At 39.2% G+C, this 17,912-nt stretch overlaps 3 protein-coding genes and 2 pseudogenes across 3 annotated transcripts; 4 read left to right on the forward strand and 1 right to left on the reverse strand.

Annotated features, from left to right (window-relative positions):
* The first annotated feature begins 157 nt into the window (after positions 1 to 157).
* LOC125216224 (reticulon-like protein B4) lies at positions 158 to 2,356 on the forward strand. The gene is made up of 5 exons (XM_048117881.1): positions 158 to 421; positions 1,393 to 1,573; positions 1,661 to 1,802; positions 1,903 to 1,972; positions 2,050 to 2,356. The coding sequence occupies exons 1-5, from the start codon at positions 229 to 231 to the stop codon at positions 2,217 to 2,219; spliced, it is 756 nt and encodes a 251-aa protein (XP_047973838.1). The 5' UTR covers positions 158 to 228; the 3' UTR covers positions 2,220 to 2,356.
* A 968-nt stretch (positions 2,357 to 3,324) lies between these two features.
* On the forward strand, positions 3,325 to 8,338 carry LOC125216220 (annotated as a pseudogene).
* Positions 8,082 to 10,104, forward strand: LOC125216222 (annotated as a pseudogene).
* Positions 10,105 to 10,758: 654 nt separating this feature from the next.
* Positions 10,759 to 12,245, reverse strand: LOC125216223 (acidic endochitinase-like). Its single transcript, XM_048117880.1, has 2 exons — positions 11,869 to 12,245; positions 10,759 to 11,529 (listed from the first exon to the last, which is right to left on the reverse strand). The coding sequence occupies exons 1-2, from the start codon at positions 12,160 to 12,162 to the stop codon at positions 10,882 to 10,884; spliced, it is 942 nt and encodes a 313-aa protein (XP_047973837.1). The 5' UTR covers positions 12,163 to 12,245; the 3' UTR covers positions 10,759 to 10,881.
* A 1,492-nt stretch (positions 12,246 to 13,737) lies between these two features.
* Positions 13,738 to 16,702, forward strand: LOC125209832 (protein FAR1-RELATED SEQUENCE 5-like). The gene is made up of 5 exons (XM_048109410.1): positions 13,738 to 13,795; positions 14,370 to 14,734; positions 14,818 to 15,131; positions 15,248 to 15,559; positions 15,643 to 16,702. The coding sequence occupies exons 1-5, from the start codon at positions 13,738 to 13,740 to the stop codon at positions 16,700 to 16,702; spliced, it is 2,109 nt and encodes a 702-aa protein (XP_047965367.1).
* The last annotated feature ends 1,210 nt before the right edge of the window (positions 16,703 to 17,912 follow it).

A 17,912-nucleotide genomic window follows, 5' to 3' on the forward strand; every position in this document is an offset into this window, starting at 1 on the left:
AAAATGTTACTATGTATCTACCAAATCTAGTGCATTTTAATTTATTTACCACAAAATAGTAAGTGCGATTTATTGCGATTACCATTATTTCAAATATTGTGTTTTTGAAATCTTAAAAATATAAACTTTCATCATCTATAAATCACGAAAACTTAAATCTCGTGAAAAGTCTGAAAATTAAAAACCATACTAACGCAAGGCGGCGACTGAGATCGGAATTTGGAATCCATGGCCGATCACGCCGCCGAGCATGAGAAGCACGAGTCCGAATCTCTGATCGAAAAGATCACGGAGAAATTGCACGGCTCTGATTCGGACGGCGACGACGGCATTAAATCGGCCGCCTCCGCCGTCAAGTCCAAGATCTACCGCCTGTTCGGCCGCGAAAAGTCCATTCACAAAGTTCTAGGCGGTGGAAAACGTATGGCATTGCATTAATGAAATTTTAAAATCGTTTTTTATTACTCTCGCTGCTCTATCTGAAATTTGTTAGTATCGAAACTCGGAATTTTCGAAATGAAATTTGGTTGTGGTTTTGCAGAGGAGTGTTTAGGTTTTATCACTATTGAGTGATGGTTTATGAAAAAGATTAATTTGTTACTTAGTTTGGTAGCGAGAGAAGATGGATGTTGTGTTTTCTGTATTCATTCACACTGATATAGTTGCTTCTGTTAAGCTCATTCTTCATTCTTGTGGGGAATGCTACCCGATTCCACCTTCTTTTTTCTAGATCGGCTACTAGCTTGCTTATTTGATTAATTTATTTCTTTTTTGTTCTGTTCATATCATATGGAAAATTTAGTTTTAAATATGCAATGTTAACATCACATTGTTGAATAAGTGAATCTGTATGTCTTATGCTGAGTGGTATATGTATAGCATTCCTTTTGATCTAAAATCAAACTATTCGTTCCAACAAAGCCACATCGATTCTTTGTTCGAATGGGAAAATTGATGTACATTACATCTTTGTATTTCCTTGTAGTACCTTTTTGGGTAAAAAATTCAATTATATAATATTACTCGTAGATCGTTGGTTTGCTGTTTGCTGTGTGTCTGTCGGATATCCGTTTGGTTGCATTCTTTGTGGAACATATGAAATAAGTCGAGCTAAAATCAAAACTATATGTTAGATGAAAGGAACAGTGGTTCTCTTTTCCGTGCCATTAGGTTGTTCAAATGGAAAAATGATGTACATTTCATCTTTGTATTTCTTTGTATCATTTTTGGGTGAAAATTTCAATTAAATCCTATTTGTAGATAGTGAGTTTGCCGTGTGTCTGTCGGATATCCTTTTAGTTTCATTCTTCGTTGGAACATATGGAATAAGTCAGTATTTGATTGATATGCAGTTTAGATGCCAATCCAACATATCGTTTCCTCCTCTTGCAGATGCTGATATTTTGCTATGGAGGAACAAGAAAGTATCAGCTGGCGTGCTTGGTGTTGCGACACTGATTTGGGTGCTTTTTGAATTGCTCGAATACCATTTGTTAGCGCTAGTGTGCCATATCCTGATCTTTGGTCTAGCAATCGTTTTTCTGTGGTCAAATGCATCCTCTTTTATCAACAGGTACGCTTATCAACCACAAGCTATCCTCTTTTGATTTCTACTAGAACAGACATTTTACATGATTACATCCTATGTCATGCTTTTCAGATCTCGTCCTAGGATCCCCGAAGTTGTTATCCCCGAGGATATTGTTCGTGATGTAGCTTCTGCCTTGTGGAGTGAAGTCAATTTCGCTCTTGCCACCCTCAGAGAGATTGCATCCGGGAAAGATGTGAAGAGCTTCCTTGCAGTATGTCAATCTTATCAGTCCCTTGTTCGTTTCTGGATTGTTCGAGTGATTGGATTATTGATTCACATCTAACAACTTAATCTTTGTCGTGTGCTTTCAGGTGATTGCTGGACTGTGGGTTCTTTCTGTACTAGGAAGCTGCCTCAACTTCCTCACCTTGTTCTACATCGGTAAGTACATTGCCGATTGCCACCTTTTCCTCATTCGAGTTTCCCCCTGGACTTACCAACACCCCCCATGCAAACAGGTTTCGTTGTGCTGCACTCGGTGCCTCTGCTCTATGAAAAATACGAGGATCAGGTGGACGCTTTTGCGGAGAAAGCTGAGGCCGAGCTGAAGAAACAGTACGCCGTGTTCCGTTCCCAGGTGTTGAGTGAAATTCTGAGAGGGCCATTGAAGGATAAGAAGTTCCTGTAATGAACAGAAATCATAATAATAAAAATGAATAAAAAATCGGCTGTGCATCCATCTCGTTGCCGTAGTATGTCACCCGACCAATGGTCAGACTTATCTAACTAACTAAATGATGAAACAATAATTGTTTATTGGCTTAATTTAATTTTTTTAAAAGGTTTGATGCATTCACATTACTCCCTCGTTCATTTTAAATGGCATACTCGTATAGAGACTAGAGTCCATTGCTAATGATTGAATTTGATCCAACTCTTAGAATTGAATATAATGGTCAATATTTTGCCAATTGGTCGTCTAAAAGAATACTCCTACATTACAACACCATTATGCCTATATTGATCTTCTCTTCAGTGAAGTGTTTGTGTACACTCCAACATGCCTTATCCTATCACATTGCATAATATTTTCAAAGATATTGATAGCGACTTTACTATCTCAAAATATTCGGCAAGTTCATGATGTAAACAAACCATTCTTTTTCTGAATCACAAACATCACTATCTTTGTGATGCTGGAGGAAAACCAAATAACCAGTCTCTCCATTATGATAGATGAGGCATATCTCCAATTATTGTAGTGCATCTCATGAACTCGGTTGTAACTTTTAGATGCATACATCGTTTCAATATGGGAAAAATATAGTACTTCCTTCGTCCCAACTAAGTTGAATCGTATTTTTTTTTTAACAAAAAACAAACATCACATTACTCTTACTTTATTCCATCAGATACTTTCCTCCGTATTTATCTTTCCTACTTTATTCATCTCTACTGCTTTTCAACAGTTTCTTAATTTTTGTGCCCAAAAGTTTTGCTTCAACTTAGTTGGGATGGAGGGAGTACGTTTTATTGCGTGCTCTGTCATTATGTTTTAATAATAATATGTCCGGTCCCACAAACTTTGCATTCAGTCTTGTTCTCGTCTTCTCTCGAATAGATCATGTACTCACTCTAGCAGTAGTGTAGTTTTGGGCTCATTTGGGCTTTAGTTTTGGGCCAAACTGCACCTATATGGAGCCCACCACCTTCTCTGAACAGCTTCTCGACACAATCAACCAAAACGACGACGTCAAAACCGTATTTTTCTTTCTTCAATTTTCGATACAAACGATACACAAAACTTCCAAATTTATCGGCGATTTCTCCAATCCCCCTCTCAATTTACACACGTTTCTCTCTCTTTGAGCTTTTTTTCTGCAATGGCGCAAGTGGTGGCGACGCGGCTGATTCATGCTACCTTGGTGCCCAATCCTGGCTCTATCACTCCACACAGCTGCGCGGAGAAGCTGAAGCCGAGCTGTGGCTTCAGAGCTAAGGTTCTGGCTCAAACAGAGAGGAGGAGGAGCCGCCGCGGAGCTGTGCATGTCAGCGGCGCGCCGGTCGTGGCGAGGAGATCTGCTGCGGAAGTTGTTCCGGTATCTCCTGAAGATGTAGTTAAGGTTTGTTGTTTTATTTAGTTTTTGTTGCTTTGTTTAGAATGCTGGATTAATTTCAAGGTGAATGTTGGTTTATTGCTTATCTTATTCTTCAATTGACGAGCATTTCTGTCTCCGCTAGCAATTTTGAAGCATTTGTGGAGTGTGTTGAATTATTTGCGATTATACTTCACTTAAAACTTGAATGCTTGGCTTGATATCCTTGGTGTAATGGTGGAAGCTAATCGTTGTTGCTTATCTTCCGAATTGATATCTTTAACTCAGTTCGGAATCTTCTATTTCCAGTTTGGTTTTAGGATATTGATTGAATGAAGAATTATTTGCCGCTAATAGAAATTTATTTCTTTAAAATAATTTAGTTTAATATGCTTATGTTGTATCGAAGGCTATGTGTTACTTCATTTTCGGAGATGCTGGAGATTTTCGATTTGACGCTTATATGTTCAATGGTGCATAAGTGCATTTCGTGGTGCCTAATATAGTGCTCTGACTCTGATCTCCCGTACTGATATTTTTCTGTTGAAGACTTGATGTGTCAACCTTTAATTGTTGCGTGACATGCATGAAGTGAAACGGTATTGTACATTTTCAAGGAGCTATTTTCTGTTTTTTTTTTCTCGACCAGGCTTTAGCGCAAAATCAGTTTTCACAGGTGATTCCCCAACTTGGTGACACATCTGTGGGTGTGTGGTCTAAGCCTCTGGTTAGACGCAAGACAAAGATTGTTTGCACAATTGGCCCCTCGACCGACACTAAGGAAATGATATGGAAGCTGGCTGAGGCTGGTATGAAGTTGCTCGTCTTAATATGTCCCATGGAGATCATGCATCACACCAGAAAGTCATTGATTTGGTTAAAGAATATAATGCTCAAGCGAAGGACAATGTTATTGCCATCATGCTTGACACCAAGGCAAGTTCTTTTCCATTTGCCTCCAAAATTTTCCTAGTGCTGTGGGCATGAAATTGGTTGTTTTTTTTCTAATTACTGTCTTAGTCAAGTAAGTAGTCACTTGTACAGTGTTATTGTTAGAAGTTAAACTATCAAATCTCAATTTGTTTGTTACTTTTATTGATGTATTCTTAAGACCATCCTGAATTCTGCTGGCAGGGTCCTGAGGTTAGAAGTGGTGATTTACCTCAACCAATTACATTGGTGCCGGGTCAGGAATTTACTTTTACAATTCGAAGAGGAGTTGGGACTGCAGATTGTGTTAGTGTCAACTATGATGATTTCGTTAACGATGTTGAAGATGGGGACATGCTTCTCGTTGATGGTACATTATTGTGATTTCGTAGAATTGCTTTGTTCTTATTCACGTATTAGGCTATCTATAAATGCTAATATGACTTTCTAACCTTTGCTTGTTTGGTCTTGCATCATTAATCATAAGCTCAATTGTTAATTTTCATATGTTTATATGTTCCCATTGAACTTACTATTTTTCTTTTTCTTTTTTTTTTCATTTCTGTGCACTAGTCATAGTGTGACTTCTTTTTTCTTGTTTCTGGAAGGGGGGCGGGTAGGACATCATATACAAGTGACTATATCTACAAGTACATTGTACGGAACTTCTAAACTATTGCTGACCACTGCTTGATTATACAGGTGGTATGATGTCATTTTTAGTAAAATCAAAGAATGAAGACTCAGTGAAATGTGAAGTTGTTGATGGAGGAGAACTTAAATCTCGTCGACATCTTAATGTTCGGGGAAAAAGTGCAACACTTCCATCCATTACTGGTTAGAAAAGGAACACATTTGTTGAATCATTTGTTATTTTTGCTGTGTTTGCCATGTAATGTCTTCGTCTTTTATCCCTCAAGTAATTATATCTGGCACTAATCCAACAGATAAAGACTGGGATGATATTAAATTTGGAGTCGACAACAAAGTTGACTTTTACGCTGTTTCCTTTGTCAAGGACGCTGCTGTGGTCCATGAACTAAAGAACTATCTCAAAGGTAATCTCGAGCTCTTGATCTGAGGATTGACCAAATAATTTTATTATTATAGTACAAATTAAGTCAATGTATTTCTGAAATAATAATTCTCTCTCTGTCTCTTCTAATTCCCCCATCTCTTCTGCAGATGCTGGTGCAGACATTCACGTCATTGTGAAAATTGAAAGTGCAGATTCCATACCTAACTTGCATTCAATCATAACTGCATCTGATGGGGTAATGCTTCAAAATTGCTTTTTGAACAATGGTGCAACCGCATTTTCAATTTTGTGGAAGTTACCTTATACTTTAAAAAGAATTTGTTTTTAATTTGGACTTTTGCTGTTTGTCAATATCATTCTTATATATGTATTACATATGTACATGTTTAACGTAGAAACTCACTCTGATAAAGTAAGGAAAGATACTGTGTGCAAGGTAATGATGATAGTTTTATTTTATCTTCTTTGTCAGGCAATGGTTGCCAGAGGGGATCTTGGTGCAGAGTTGCCAATTGAAGAAGTCCCTTTATTACAGGTAACTCATTAGATCTTCTGTATGCATCCACAAATCCAGGCCATTATCGCAATATGTTACAAACTTGTTTCAACTGTAGGAAGAAATTATCAGCATCTGTCGAAGTATGGGAAAAGCAGTCATAGTGGCAACAAATATGCTTGAAAGCATGATTGTACATCCTACTCCTACACGAGCAGAGGTTTCGGATATTGCTATTGCTGTAAAGGAAGGTGCCGATGCAGTTATGCTTTCAGGGGAAACTGCGCATGGGAAGTAAGTGATTTTCCATTGCTCGTGACATTAGATGGCCATTCGTTCACCTATCAGTTTCATCATAATTATTATTCCTTGCTTTGCATGATCAAACTAGTTAGATTCCAGTATTAGGTTCTGTTAGAGACATAGGTTAAAGGAGACAGGAACTCACGGAATAAAATTACAATCATAATCAATGATTCATAGAACAGGAACCTCTTGTCCCAAGAACATCTGTGTGGATCTGATAAATAATAAAACTCCTCAGTGGTTCCTCTTGTAAGGAGAAGGAACCCTTTTATTGACTAGGCCGAGAAAGCCTGTAAAAGGAGCCCATGGACTAACTAACTTAATTCGTAAATAATAACCAAAGAGAGAATAATTAATAACCGCAACAAAATTAAACTAAACAATCTGAAGCGTTGCGTGCAGTCTTTCTTAGTTCTTGAATAATCATTATACGTGGCAGGTTCCCTCTGAAAGCTGTCAAGGTCATGCACACAGTCTCTTTGACTGAGGCTACTATAGTGGGTGCACAAACTCCTCCAAATCTAGGACTAGCCTTCGAGGTTAGTTTAGTTACCTCATTCCACATCTAAGCTGTAATTTGTCTACAAATATCGAGTATATAGAAAGTGTGTTAGAGTCTTTATTGTTTAATGATTATTTTTGCAGAATCATATGAGTGAAATGTTTGCATTCCATGCTACTATGATGTCAAACACACTTGGAACTTCAATTGTCGTCTTCACTAGGACAGGCTTCATGGCAGTTCTCCTCAGCCATTACCGGCCATCTGGCACAATTTTCGCTTTCACAAATGAGTGAGTCCCACCGTCGTCTAGAACTTAATGTTTTATTATATTTATTAAAGTAAATTATCATTCCTCATCGAAGATTTTAAAAGTGTAAGTTGAGTTAGTACAATTTACACAGGTCAGCATGCTCCATAGCTTGATTTTCATTATTTTGTAATTCTGTAACAGTAAGAGAGTACAACAGAGATTGGCTTTGTACCAGGGGGTTTGCCCCATACACATGGACTTCTTGGAAGATGCCGACGAGACATTTGCAAATGCATTGGATTTATTACAGGTATCGTTCATCTATTTCTTTCGCTTGAATTATATTTACGTTATAACTTATTCAACGAAAGGAATCATTACAACCATACGCTTTTATTTCTCACCTTTTAAAGAATACTATTGCACAAACGAAAGTGGGCCATCAAATCAATTTCTCCTAGTATTGTCCGCATGATCCTCTTGATTCCATAGATTTTGCATTATCTCGTTCTTGCATCCGTATTTGAATCTTATATTAGGAAATAAACACACAAACACAAACAAAATAAACACATGAGATTTAAGTACATAATTTTTTGATACTACAATTTACAATGAGAGAGGAGGTATAAATAGGCAGAAAAACGAATCCTATCCACAGTGGGAAATGGGCTGGGCCTAAATATAAACTGTATGGACGCCCAGACTGTCTGATGTGGTCGTAGACTGATTAACTCCCTGTCGGTCTCCTTTAGTTCCTCTTAACATGTCTTCTTATACATGGCGTTGTCTCCTACAGAAGCAGGGAATGGTGAAAGAGGGCGAGGAGATTGCTCTTGTACAGAGTGGCAAGCAACCGATCTGGCGGTTCCAGTCCACACATAACATTCAGGTCAGGAAAGTGTAGATTGAAGATTCACATGCAGACATGCTCCATTTCATGCCTTTTGTCCTAGCAAGGCTCAACAGCAGTAATCGCCATTTCACGGGTAACCAACTGACCATTCAGCCATATCTTTGGGAATTTTTGTTTCTTTGCCTTTCTCTTAGTTTTACAGAACGATTTTTATGTCAGTTTAAGCTGAGAATTAAGGCTTGTTTGTAGCAGTGAAGGTTGTAGGAAAATATTACTTGTGTGTATTATAAACCTTATGACTGCTGAAGTTTTCTCTGCCGTTTATATCAGCTGTTAGAAAACTTCATTTTCTTCCACCTCACGCGAATAGACAACTACTTCAATGTGCTATAAGATTAATAGAAAAGAAACTTATATAGATAAATGAATCGAAAATCAAATGACGATTCACTCATAGCCGGTTAATCTGAGGGCAAGAAAAGGTGAAGTTCTTGGTTGATGAAATCAACAATCCATCAAATAGGAAAGGTTAGGTTCTCTGTCCCGTAAGTAAGCTATCTCAATAAATGGATTATCTTGTGTAGTTAGATCTTGAATATAAGAGGATTTACTCTGAATCATCTTTGTACGTTTACATTCTGCTCGTTAGTTAAGTGTTAATCAAATATGAGTACTTCTTTCGTCCCCATAAATTAGTCTCTGTTTACCTTTTTGGTATGTGCATCAAAAATAGTAGACTTCTATTCTTGGAAGCCTTTTTCATTGCAAATTACTAATAACGTGAGTCTCACTATCCATTAATACTACTTAAATTACAGGACGACGAAGTATCATCATAATTTGCACACTATATAGCCCAGGTCTGACACAACTAGTCTGTATTAATATTGTCTTTACTATGATAGATTAAGTATAAATTGGGTTGGCTAGCAATGTGTTTGTGTATAAATTGAACACATTTATATATATAGAAATAAATTAAAATGTAGGAAATATAGAAATAGAAAATCATACACCTAGCTCTTGTCACATCCCTTATTTATCATTTTGCGATGAATGACTTCACATTTTTTGCCGTCTAGACCACGCCTTAACACTACAAAAATCCACCACAATTCTCTACCTATATGATAGTACTTCACAACCGTGCGTCTTTTCTCAGTCACATACAACTCAATCAGTTGAAATGGCACCCCATTCTCTTTCCTCCCCCCTCCTTCTCTCTCTCCTACCTATGCCTCCGCAGCTGGAATCGCCACGTATTGGGGCCAGGATGTCCGCGAGGGTTCCCTTGCCGACACATGCAACTCTCGCCTCTACCAATACATCAACATTGCCTTCCTAAACACCTTCGGCAGCAACAATATCCCCAAACTCAACCTCGCCGGCCACTGCACCCACGAGCCCGAACACGGCTTCAACACATGCGCACGCTTCAGTGCTGAGATCCGCATGTGCCAGGCCCGCGGCATCAAGGTGCTCCTCTCCCTCGGTGGTGCCGACGGTTACTACTCCCTCTCCTCCCCCGACGACGCGGCGCAGTTTGCCGCCTACCTATGGGACAACTACCTCAGCGGCAGATTCGGTGCCCGGCCGTTTGGGTGACGCCGTCCTCGACGGCATCGACGAGAAGGGCGCGGGCCAGCCCTGGGACGCTTTGGACTGAGGAAGGTGATCCTTTCTGCTGCGCCGCAGTGCCCGATTTCTGATGCGAACCTGGGTCCGGCGGTTGAGATGGGGCTTTTCGGTTATGTTCGGGTGCAGTTTTACAACAATCAGCAGTGTGATTACCACAGCGGACTTGACGGAGTTCTTAACAGTTGGAACAAGTGGGTAGCGGCTGTGCCCAGGGTCCAGGTGTTTATCGGAGTGCCAGCGAATGATACGATTAATGGATACATCCCGCCTGAGGTGATGAAATCGCAGGTGCTGCCGGCGATCAATGCTCCAGGAAAGTATGGAGGGGTGATGGTGTCGAATAGGTTTTTAGATAAGGGATTTAGTGCAGCCATTTCGCCCATTTTCTGAAAACTTCCTTTATGTTTACTTAATGTAAAACTTTGTGGTATGGACTATGGAATAACATCTTTTTAGATGACATTTATGATTTGGTTTAAGGGTTCTACTGAAATTGGAGAAGGTTATTAGGCAGAAGTCACGATTTAATATTTTAGAATAATTTTGCAAAGTGTAGATCATAATAAATGAAAGGTAAATTGTAATTTAAATCATTAAGTTTGTTCAGAAATTCTGATTAGTTTTATCAAATAATTAAATTACTATATAAAACTGCAGATTTTCTCAACTGTCTGGTGTTGCTCAAAGCACGTTTCACCAGAACAAGGAAAGAAAAAATAAAAAAGAATAGAGTTTAGTAAAATGCGTTGTATTGACTATTGAGCATCACCTCAAGAATGTGTTTTGTACATATTGGACTAAGTTTCATTATATAAATGACTATTAACCAAAATCAAAAGAATTAAGAGAAAACAAAGTCAAAGTTGAAGTTGAAAGCATTATCATCTTAGTTTCATTATATAAATGACTATTAACCAAAATCAAAAGAATTAAGAGAAAACAAAGTCAAAGTTGAAGTTGAAAGCATTATCATCTTAGTTATAGCTTTAAGCTTATGAATGAATAAAGTCAAAGCTATAAACCTAGCTGCTTCGGGCTGGCAAAAATCGACTTCTGATGCATTGCCCCTCTTGGGGTACTTCATTTTATTGCTATAAAACTAAGGCTCCCATTCGATAAACTTTTTCCGCCCATTTTATTCATTAAGTTGATCACAACTTACAAGCTTGGCTTTCAAATTTATTTAGTTACCAATTCATTCACACTACACATGAATGAAAGAAGCCAGCTTCATTCAAACCTGAGAAATGAGCAGGTCTTCAAATTTTCCTAGCGCCGGAGGGCACACATCTCCGACAATTAGCGAGCTGTACCCAGTGTTAGCATCGTTGTACCTATTCCACAGCATCACCCCTCCATACTTGGCCGTCTGCCTTATCACCGGCAGAATCTCGCTCTTCAGCTTCTCCGCCTCGATGTATCCCGACCCCGCTGCCCCGGGCGCTGCCGGCAGCCCCAGGAACAGCTCGTTCCCCGCCGGCAGCAGCGCGCTCCACTCGTTCCACGACTTGATCAAACTGGCCGCGCCGCCGCTGTAGTCGCAGGGCGGATTGTTGTAGAACTGCACCCACACGTAGTCGAACAGCCCGGTCTTGATGGCGACGTCGAGGTTCCGGTCCGGGAGGACGCACTGGGGGGCGGCGGAGAGGTAGATTTTCCTCTGGGGAGTGCTGTAGGCGGCGATCGCCCGGGCTAGGTCGTCCCAGTGTAGGGTGGAGGTCGGGTACTCGATGTCCAAGTCCACGCCGTCGAGGGCCACGTCACCAAGGGGTCCGCCGGAGCCGGATAGGTACGAGGTCCATAGATAGGCCGCGACTTGCTGGGCATCCTGTGTGGAGGAGATGCCGTAGTTGCCGATTGCGCCGCCGAGAGATAGCAGCACCTTGACGGAGGACAGACACAGAAAAAAATATTTTATGAAGTTTGGTCAAATTAAGATCAATTTCATCACTTTTAAAATTAAAATATTAAGTTACTAAGTCTCAATATTTTCTATTTATCTCATTCCTGAATAAACAAATGAGTCTTATGTTAAAAAAGAAATTGTTTACAAAATAATTTAAAAACATAAAAGAAAATTCCTGTACTTCAGTGACACGCGTTGCATAATGAGAAAGTTGAAATTTTTTATGATGTGATATTTTGGAAATATCAAATGAATAAGAGAAATAGATAATTTTAGATAACATTGACATATTTAAATATAAAAATTTGAAAAAACCTTGATGCCTAGGCTCTGGCAGTAGCGGATTTCGTTGGCGAAGATGGAGCAGGTGCCGGAGGGCGGGTTGCAGTGGCCGGCCAAGTTGAGGACGGGGGTTTGGCCGTTGCCGAAGGTGGTTAGGAAGGCCACGGCTACATATTTGTAGTTGTTGGTGGCGCAGGCGGCTTGTAGCGTGCCCTCGTTCCCGTTTTGGCCCCAGTAGATTGTGATACCACACCCATTGGAGAAGGGGGCGACGGCGGCGACGGCGACGGCGACAAGGAGGAAGACGAGGATTGAAAGAGACCCCATTTTTAAGTCGGCTTTGTTTTTTTAGATGGAGGAAGAGTGAGATGTTTTGGTCTTTTATACAAGTCTAACGTTGGACAAATGAATGATTTGGTAATAGGTGGATAATGTTTTTATTTTAGACACGTTTTTAGATTTGATTTTGGGTTTTGGAATCGAGAATTTTGAGATGGCCTAATCAATGCTGCCAAAGCGTAAAAAAAGGACGTTCACGTGAAGGTTCGTGAGTCCGCATCTCGTTTTTCTCATGTTATGGGTCACAATTAGGGTTAAGATATGTTGCGATTTTAATATGAGTTTAAATTATCGAAAAAACCAGCAATGGTCAATCTCGCGTCTTATAAAAATAGGCATTGGATCACAACTTTTACAATTTTCTCTATTGTTTCATAGGACATGGTGCATGTATGTGTAAAAAGTATAAACATGGTTGACTAGATTTATTAAGCGGCATTGTTTAAGTAGCCGAGCGTTTTATCCACAGTATTTTTTCGTGTGCCACATCATACATGATTTCCCTAAATCCAAAATTATGAAACAATTAAGAAAATAATAGTAGGTTTGTGTTAAAATGACAACACCACTTAAAGTGAGACCGTGACACCACATATACAACAATATTATAAACGCTACACAGTAATATTATAAACTCTACACAACAATCTATAGATTGCTGTATAGCGTGTTGGATATTGCTGGGCTGAGAAACAATATTGTATACAATGTTGCATATTGCTGGCCGTGTTTTTTACCCCTTTTTTTGCCACATGGCAGCTTATTATTCGTCCACGTGTACAAATGATTGACTAGGAATGGTGGTATGGTGTTATTTTAAGAGGTTGTGGACCCTAACACTCCCCAATAGTAGTATAATCAACCATTTTAAAAGGTGTGTAATTGACAAAAAATAGATCAAACTTGGAAATAAATGGAGTACATTACATATTTGTTTAGCTCAAGCCATCATCTCTTACTTATCCCTCAACACCACAACGCTATCGATTATCCATCAATTCCCTTCCACTACGTTTAGTTAAATAAGGTAAATACCAATGTTTTAAAAATCGGATCGGCCGGCGAACCGACATTGTTACTGGTTCACTGATTCAACCGGTTCACCGGTCGAACCATTGGTTGAACCAGAATAATGTTTATATATATATATATAGAGGTGTATTCATATGCTTTTCCTATGTTATATGCTTTTTCCTTTTTAATCTCAACCTTTCATTATTAACATCTAATGGTCGAAATTAAGGCCTGATTATGCATTTTTTTATTAATAAAAAATATGGAAAAGGGCTTTTAAGGGAATGACAATTTTGGTGGTTATGGAAAGTCCATAATTTTCTCCTCACCAAATATTGCGTCGGTTTTTTTTCTTCTTCTCCCAGAATTACATCGTTCTTTCTTCTCTTTATCTTCTCTTTCATTTTTCAATGTTAGTTCTTCTGTAAAATTCCGTTGTTATAAAATCGTGCATTTGTGCGAATCTAGCCTTGGTTGTAATTAGCGTCTGTAGTGTGTGCGTTTGTGCGTTATTTTAGGGAGTGTTCCTGGAAGATTGTCGTTAATACAATGGAAGAAGGTGGTTCTTCCACTATAGACGAAGCTTATGTTTCAAACATGGACGAAGGTAATTGTTTCAGATAAGTCATAGTTTATTGTATCAAAGTTTCATTAATTTTCAAATCACACATACTAACGCAAACTTCTTCGTTTAGTTGTATCTGTTAATTGAATCTACTGCCATAATTGACGCTAACAAGATGCGCATGAGTTTTCTTAAGTGGTCGGCTAGGGTTTTGAATTGAGTTTGCATGGGCTAGGGTTTAGGGACGGGCGGCTTGGATGATGTATTATTTGTCAATCTTAATGTTCATTCAGTACTGGATAATGTAAAGTTGTTAACAAATATTCCAAGTATTATTTTGTGGTTTAGTTGCGTTGATTAATCTAGGGTGTTGTGTTATTAGCTACAAATAATGTAGATTTAATACTATATAATTTAAATTAGTAGATAGATAATGCACGTGTTGTGTTGCATTCGTTATGGTTTAGACACGTTACTTAAACTACCGTGTTGTGTTTATTGGATTCATATAATGTAGATTTGGTTCAATTAATGTAAATTATTAGATAGATAATGCAAGTTTTATGATGCATAATGTTTATGTTAGCTGACTGTTTGTTTTTGTGATTGTGTGCAGTGGTTGTTGTACCTGAGTGTTCGGAAGATTTGAAGCCTGTGGTTGGCCAGAAATTTAAATCATTGGATTTTTATTTTGCGTTCTACGATGTGTATGCCTGGGCTATTGGTTTTGATACTCGCAAATCACAAATGAGGAAAGCTGATGGTATAATTACTTGGTATAGCGTGGTATGCAACAGGCAAGGCAGCAAGAAGTCGAGCGAGGATGACCAGGCAAATGCACGGTCGGGTTTTTCGTTAAAACGTCGATGTTTATCCACGCGTTGTGGTTGTAAAGCCAGTATCTCATTCAAGTTATTCTCCGACGGAGGAGTTTCAGGTTATACTGTCGAGGAGTTTAAAGAAGCTCATAACCATTACATGGTTGGCACAGAGCATCAACAGTTTATGTCAATCAATCGAAATTGGACGACGTACATCACCAATTTATCCTTGATTGTTCAAAGGCTAACATAGGTCCCACAGTCACGTTTAATGTGCTGAAGGAAATTATGGGTGGTTTTCAGCTCGTTGGCTGCAATGTTGGGGATATAAGGAATGCTTCACGAGACATCAAAGCATTCGCTCATGGTTTTGACGTACAAATGGTTTTGGATGATATGGCTAGGAAGAAGGAGATGTCCGAAGCATTCACATATGAGTACGAGGTTAATGCTAGTAACCAGCTTGTTGCTTTGTTCTGGTGTGACGGTTTGATGAAGCGGAATTACCACATGTTTGGTGATATTGTGACTTTTGACACCACCTACAACACCAATAGGTACACCTGTCGTGCATTATTACATTTGAGTTTGTACAGTATTGTATGCATTACTATGTATTTTGCATGCATTAAATATGTACTATCCTTGAATTATGTTGGCTTATGTTACGCAGGTATTGTATGATCTTCGCGCCATTCACGGGAAAAGACAATCATGGACGACCAGTGACTTTTGCTGCTGGTTTAGTAAGCAACGAGAAGACAGGGGCTTTTGCATGGCTGTTTAGACATTTTGTCCAAAGTATGGGGGTTGCTCCGAAGATGATTGTTACAGATCAAGATTTGGGGATGAGATCGGCTATTGAAGAGATTCTTGTCGGGACTCGCCACAGATGGTGTATGTGGCATATCATGCATAAGTTGGCCAATAAAGTTCCTGGTTGGTTATTGAGGGACGAAGATTTCAAGAAAAATTCAATGCATGTGTATGGTCGGACCTGCTTGAACCCGACGAGTTCGAAGAAGAGTGGAATGGAGTAGTTGAGCGTTATGGCCTGGAAGAACACAGTTGGTTCAAGACGTTGTACGAGTATAGGCAGTTATGGATACCTGCGTACTTCAGAGATTTCCCAATGGGTTCGATGATTAGGACCACCTCGATATCTGAGTCAGAGAACAGCTTCTACAAAAACTTTTTGAAGCCACGCAATAACCTTGCCGAATTCTACTTGAATTTCAACCAAGCTGTGGATTTTCAGCGAAATAGTAGAACAAAGCTGGACTACCAAGACGCTACTGCCCTTCCTATATTGGCCACTACTCAGCCTTTCGAGAAACATGCTTCTACTCTATACACAGATAGTATGTTCAAAAAAATACAAGAGGAGATTGTTGAGGGAAATGACAGATGCCGCGTTTTGGGGTTCTCATCTGCAGACAGTGTTGACACCTACAAACTTGGAGACAACCTTCGCCATTCCTACTTTGTGAGGCATGATAGGACTCACGAATCATATTATTGTGATTGCAAATTATTCAGTAGGCATGACTATCTGTGCAGCCATGTATTCTTTTTGTTCCGGAATAATGAGGTAAAAAAGATTCCGGATAACTACTGTGCAAGTAGATGGATAAAGACTCCGCTGGTTAAGGCTGTTCATGGACATGTGGACGAGACTTTACCTACACAGTCCGTTGTTGATGAAAGGCAAAACGTTTCAAAACAAGGGATCTCACTGTTCTATGGTTTTCTTCGTCGATTTGAGACGGACATTGATGTGCTTCGTGCATTCGTAGGTGGACTGGAGGAACTTGGTAATTCACTTACAGCTGGAACTCCTTTGCCATCCACTTCTGAGAAGAGACGTATGATTGAACAGTTTTATGGAATGGCAAGGCCGGAAGTCGTCGAGGTCCACCATCCGGATGTGGTAAAGATGAAGGGGCACGCGAGCTGCTCCGCTAGTCGTCTGATTTCAAAGAGAGAAAAGGCTATCAAGGATGCTACCAGGCCCCTTAGACGGTGCAAGGCGTGCGACGAGTTGTGCCATCACGACTCTAGAAATTGTCCTATGCTTAAAGAGCTTGAAACAGAGAATGAGCTGCGTAAGGGAAAGAGGAAATGTTGAGTAGTTGTCGTTATAACATCATTAGAGTTCTTGGTTTTGCGTTTTATGCTCAGTGTTTAAGTCTATTTCTTCCCACTTTGAACAAGATTGTTTAAATGATTATTCATTATAAAAGTTTTTTGGTGCATTATTGGTATCTATTTGAATAACGGTGCATTACATGCAATTTTTCATACATTATGCATGTGTAACTGTTTCATTATTTTGTTATTATGCATGTGTAACTGTTACATTATTTTGTTATTTTGGTGCATTATTGGTATCTATTTGAATAACGGTGCATTAAAGTGAAAATTGCATTATACTTTAATTTTTTTACATTATATGTTTAGTTATATGCATTTTACTGTGCACAATGTATTACTTTAATTTGTTCGATGGTTTTTTATACATTATTCCCTGTATATTGTACATTATTACGAAATACTTTATAATTATTAAGTTATCTGAAGCAACAACCAGTTGAAGCAAACATTTTGTTCCTACATATCCAAAACTTTGTAAAAACACCTTGGTCAGGAGAATCCAAAATATTTAGTTCCAAGAAATCCAAAACATTGTAAGATATCCAAAGCATTCTACCCCCCAAATTCAATGTTCACCCTTCACATCTGTGAAAAACACATCTAGTTCATATCAAAATCAAAAACCATCTAGTTCACTGGAGCCCATAATTCTCGACCCACCTTTCAAAGCTGAATTTAGGTGGCCTATCCATCCAATGCTTCGTGGCCTGTGTTTGGTTGGTCCCAGTCTTCGAGTTGTGTGGAGAAGTAAGCAGCGCCGTCGCAATCTTCATGCGCAACAATTCCAGGCTCTTTGTCCCTTTTGCAGTTAGCCAGTCGTCCCAGTCGTTCTCCCTTTCGCCGAAGTACGTCTCCATATGCCTCATCACATACACCCCCCGTGTCCACGGTGCCACTGTTGTTCCTCCACGACATTGTCACAACATGCGCATTACATTTTTTGACCTTTGCCGCCATTTTTGAAGCCTTGGACTTTGAAAGTGCTGCTGCAAAGAATTTTTTCTACACGCCAAAACAAAAAAAAATGAATGATTGGACATAATGAACAATTTGTTATGTGTAATGCACAAAATATGTAGTTTAATGTATATTACCAAAACAGATGGTGTGTCCCCATATTTCTCTCCAAATGTCCCGTGTGTATCAGCCAATGTGTGATCAATGATGTTCATCTTCGAATCACC

Source organism: Salvia hispanica, chromosome 3, assembly GCF_023119035.1.
Source record: "Salvia hispanica cultivar TCC Black 2014 chromosome 3, UniMelb_Shisp_WGS_1.0, whole genome shotgun sequence".
Lineage (NCBI taxonomy): Eukaryota > Viridiplantae > Streptophyta > Magnoliopsida > Lamiales > Lamiaceae > Salvia > Salvia hispanica.

Bases quoted from the DNA above. Each gene is read 5' to 3' on its own strand.
- LOC125216224 (XM_048117881.1), top strand. From the start codon at position 229: ATGGCCGATCACGCCGCCGAGCATGAGAAGCACGAGTCCGAATCTCTG. The intron at 422-1,392 runs GTATGGCATTGC...CTCCTCTTGCAG, and splicing joins AGTTCTAGGCGGTGGAAAAC to ATGCTGATATTTTGCTATGG. The intron at 1,803-1,902 runs GTATGTCAATCT...GTGTGCTTTCAG, and splicing joins ATGTGAAGAGCTTCCTTGCA to GTGATTGCTGGACTGTGGGT.
- LOC125209832 (XM_048109410.1), top strand. From the start codon at position 13,738: ATGGAAGAAGGTGGTTCTTCCACTATAGACGAAGCTTATGTTTCAAAC. The intron at 13,796-14,369 runs GTAATTGTTTCA...GATTGTGTGCAG, and splicing joins TGTTTCAAACATGGACGAAG to TGGTTGTTGTACCTGAGTGT. The intron at 15,560-15,642 runs GTATGGTCGGAC...GGAAGAACACAG, and splicing joins AAGAAAAATTCAATGCATGT to TTGGTTCAAGACGTTGTACG.
- LOC125216223 (XM_048117880.1), bottom strand. From the start codon at position 12,162: ATGGGGTCTCTTTCAATCCTCGTCTTCCTCCTTGTCGCCGTCGCCGTC. The intron at 11,530-11,868 runs GTTTTTTCAAAT...TCCTCCGTCAAG, and splicing joins GCCAGAGCCTAGGCATCAAG to GTGCTGCTATCTCTCGGCGG.